Source organism: Oculina patagonica, chromosome 7 (genome assembly GCF_052425735.1).
Source record: "Oculina patagonica isolate OP01 chromosome 7, crgOcupat, whole genome shotgun sequence".
Classification (NCBI taxonomy): Eukaryota; Metazoa; Cnidaria; class Anthozoa; order Scleractinia; family Oculinidae; genus Oculina; species Oculina patagonica.
The window spans coordinates 9795615-9799896 of NC_135764.1; the positions used below are offsets into that span (position 1 = coordinate 9795615).

Here is a 4282-nt window from a genome sequence, read left to right on the forward strand (position 1 = left end):
ATACATGTGATCTGCATACCACCATGTCTACCAAACTACTTAATTATGTATGACTCTGGTTTTTATTTGTCATGCAATGTTTTAAGAAACCCTAACTAATTAACCCTAGATTTATTTACTGTCTTTGCAAAATGAATTTTGTATAAAAATTAATTATCCCGCTGAAACCTGCAGCTCTAGCTAGCCAAGTAGAAAGAAATACTCATTAATAATATTGCACACTGAAAGGTGGTGAATCACACTGATTGAAACTGCGTCATTGGTTGCAACTTGCATTAACGAAATTGTTTGTAACGAGAAAAAAGAACTAAAGTTCGATTGTATTAAATAATTGTTTGTTTCCGAATGAAAGCAATCCAACTCATTCAATTCCGTGATCGCCCGTTCCACGGATTTCAGGGGTATTCCGGTAGTCCATCCCCTGCAATTTCTTAAATCCATGCCAGGTTACTAAGCGCTATGATTTATCAGGTTTTTATCTGAATGCAAAATCTTGCCAATACGTAGCTGAAAGCAAATAATATTCGCCTCCGCAACTTGCATCCTTGGCCTTGTCTGACAAATAATCCGATCGCAACTAAGCTTCAAGATGGCATATATCAGCGGGAATATCGGAACGTTTTTCAAACCTACAGACATCAGCGATGTTTCCACGAGTCTGTTGTCTACTTGTGATCACTTGCGGCAAGCGTTATTAAGACCAGTTTAATCCACATTGGGATAGTTAAAAGCCTTTCTGGACCAGGATCAAGTATTGAAGGAAAAAGCTTGGGGGGTGGTCTGTTCTCGTAAACAATAAAGCCAATCAATCAAAAATTGTTACCATGGTTACGAGTTGGGTAAGACCTCTATGCAACATAAATATGGTGGAGATCGGCCGACCCCCTTCTTCCGACATTTTTTAATATTGCCTGGGTTTCTGAGACAGACATTCTTAAATGCTTGTTTTCTAAAACTATTATGACGACAGCAAGCTTGCTCCACGTCCTGTTTTAATACGTTAAAAATAAAAGTAAACAACTTAAATATATATCACGTGTTGTACTTATTTAATAAATTGGTGAACCTCAACCTAACATTTTTGTCTGGAAACAGTTTCAATGCGACACTTGTATTACATTGTTTTTTTTTTCTATTTTCGCTCCTTTGTTGGAAAGTATACATGATAGTAAGTTTGTTGTCGTTTATATGATATTAAGAAAATTATGTTAAATAAATTGGGGAAAAGCACGAAGTTAAAGAAGGGAAAACAGCTATCAGGAAGATGGCAGGACATTTTGGGTGTATTTTTTGTCTTGTAAACACCTTGTCTCTTTTCTTGCGTGGAGGGGGGTGGGGGGGGGGGGGGCAACAATGATCTGGCAAGGTTTCTGGCTGGGTAATCAAAATAATAAGGACAGTAGAATTGTAACATGAAATAATGGAACTAATATCTTCCGACCGTTACTTGAAAAACTGAGTTATTTACATTTAACTATTTTTTGTTGTCAGTCTATGATGTTACACCATTTTCCAGCTCCCATCTTCAACTCCACTGTGCCATTCTAAAACGGTGGTTAGTCAACAATATATCCTTTTTTAATATTGAAATTCTAAAACCTTATTTTCGCTGGTAAATTAGTAATATTGTGCACACGACGTTCGCTTTGCAAGATGACAGGAGAACCCGCTTGTGTTAAAGGATTCAATAACATATAGCAGATCAATTGTTTTCCCATTTTTTTTTCTTTCGATGACGATCATTTAATATTTTGCCTCAAAGAAATAAAAGCTGAAATGATCACTTATCTTCAGTATAACAGTTGTTCCCAAAACAAATATTGCAAAAAATATCATTTTGCTGCTATAAAGAAGTCTTCTTATTTTGGTCAAGTTTAAATTTATTTTGTTAATCTATTTAATATATCCTAGAATTTATTCTTAGAAGAAATACTTCCTGCAGGAAGAAAGACTTATCATAGTTGAGCCCCCTCGGAAACAAACGTCTCAAACCATGTGCCGATAAGCGAGTAGAACTAGTTGTTACAAAATATAAGTGCTTATTGTGTTACTATTTTATTATTCCATAATTGAAGGGGGGATGATTACATATTTCAAGTGGTAATTCCAGTATCAGTGGTTATATTTGGAAGGTCGAGCAAAACAAGTAAATGAAATAGAAACATAGAGTAGTTGTGTAGGCAAACTTAGGTTATTTGGCGAGCCGTACAATGTCGTTATTCATTTGGCATTGTGTGAACATGGTGCATCCGATTATCTGTCATCCAAAAGTATAAAATGCATTATTTGGGGTTGTTCACCAGCCAGAAACGAAGAAGACTTCGCGATGAACAAACTGTTCCTGTTAGCATTGGTTGGCTTTGTGCTGGCTTTAGGTTTGGCACTTCCTCTTTATGAGAATGGAGATCAAACGAATAATGACCTCAAATCAGAAGACGCTGCGAGGTGTGGTAAAAAACGTTTTCTATAAAAGACAACGATGTGGCGTGCTTTAACAGTTGCTTTACATTGTTCCAATCACACGAGCAAAATTGTTGCTGATTCGTTTTTTTTAGAATAAGTCAAACAACGCTTGTGCATTCGCAGGCAGTTTGTGTTAAATACTTATACATGTTATTGCCATTTTTTTTCGCAGGGACTTGAACTGGGATGCTGCAGATAAGGAAGATTACGATGATGATGATGACTATGATAATGGCGAAGAAGACGAAGATGACGACAATTCTTTTTCAAATCCAATAGAGAAGTCATCAGATCGCCAAATTGTACGGCGCTTATTTCGAGTCCGTCGCTTCTTCCGCGGCACTCGTAGATTCTTCCGCCGCTTCCGTGGCTAAAGAAGCAACACTTACCAGTTCTAGGTATGCACGCCTCAAGTTTTGAGCTTCCATGTCTTTTCTTTAGTTAAGGCTCTTTTTACTGATAATCTTAAGCCACAGTTTTAACTTGACTTCAGAAATGAGAAGTAAAGATAAGATAAGAAAAATCAAAAATGATAAAAAAGGACTAATAGTTACAATAAATAATCATTATAGCTGGAACTTGATTGATTAAACCGACTATGGTTATCTGGGCCTGAAGTTAAAAAAACGCCTGAAAAAAAAATATCATAATGATTAGCGTGATTATCTTTAACAACTTGTATACAACTAAATTTGATGTGGCTTAGAATTTTGTGATGATGTTCTGTTGCACTGTATTTTCTTTTTAGTAACGTACCTTAATAAACGCCATGCCAAACTTTTTTTTTTGTTCTGTTCTCTTATTTTGCATTTTTTCGAAAAACCGGTATTCAAGTTATTATTGCTCAATAAAATCTTAAAAGAAGGCCTTTTTTGTCCTGCACTTGGTTGTAATTTTATAGTTAATTTATGTTCGAAACAATGTCCGCTAATATCGAGATGCTAAGCTAAAAAATCGAAACTTACTGCTGAAAGCGGAATTAGTAATATATTTGCTAAATAAATGTATTATTTTCATAAATTCATTTGTCCTGTTAAGAAAGCGTACACAGAAAAAAGAAAGAAATGAAATTAATGGCTTCCAAAAGTTGATATCTTCATTGTTCAATCTATACTTTTTTTTTCTCCACAGACGTACCCTCCATGAACAAAACTGAAAAAAGCCAAGCTCTGTCAATTAACAATACTAACAAGATTTGATAAAGTAAAGTTTGGAAGCTATAGTAAATAAAAGCGTAAAAATGTACTGATTTTCGTTTTGGATAATAAAAAAAAAAATAAATAAATAAACGTAGATTTTGGTTGTGATAAGTTTAATTTTTTTTTTTCATATAATTTATATGACTTCCATTTCCATTGTAAAAAACTGACAGAGGGGTATATTTCGTTTAATTTTTGATAAGAATTCAGATGCAGCTGTGGCATCAAGCATTTATTAATTGCTTTTCGATGCATATGCAGATGAAAGTATTGGCGGTAAGTGGTCCAAGTAGAGGCAACACCGTCCACCTGTCCTTACAAATTTCCCTGAGAAGAAAAGTCGAGCATGCATTATAATTGTTATAAAGGAATGGTTTGTAAAGCTTTGCCGCCGGGGTGGGTAGTGGGGGGGGGGGGGGGAGGTGTCAAGGGGGCTTATTAGAATGCGTTTTTTTTTTTTTTTTTCAAAATATAAAAACAGTTAGGGTGCAGTTGATTTTCTCATGTTTTATTGCTGCCTTTACACATTTTCACACAAAACTCATAAACATTATTTGTGTATAGTTCTAACACATTTTGAAATGTAAAAATAAGATGCTCCGGGTTCATGCAATAGTTGC

At 35.1% G+C, this 4282-nt stretch overlaps 1 protein-coding gene across 1 annotated transcript; it reads left to right on the top strand.

Moving 5' to 3' along the window:
• The first annotated feature begins 2256 nt into the window (after positions 1-2256).
• LOC144660752 (uncharacterized) lies at positions 2257-3723 on the top strand. Its single transcript, XM_078521490.1, has 3 exons — positions 2257-2445; positions 2636-2861; positions 3595-3723. Exons 1-2 carry the CDS (start codon positions 2327-2329, stop codon positions 2835-2837), a joined length of 321 nt encoding a protein of 106 aa, XP_078377616.1. The 5' UTR covers positions 2257-2326; the 3' UTR covers positions 2838-2861; positions 3595-3723.
• Positions 3724-4282: the final 559 nt, after the last annotated feature.

What these genes read in the sequence shown, in the direction of transcription:
- LOC144660752 (XM_078521490.1), top strand. Translation starts at nt 2,327, where the DNA reads ATGAACAAACTGTTCCTGTTAGCATTGGTTGGCTTTGTGCTGGCTTTA. An exon ending in AAATCAGAAGACGCTGCGAG is followed by an intron (nt 2,446 to 2,635) that starts GTGTGGTAAAAA and finishes TTTTTTTCGCAG; the next exon opens with GGACTTGAACTGGGATGCTG.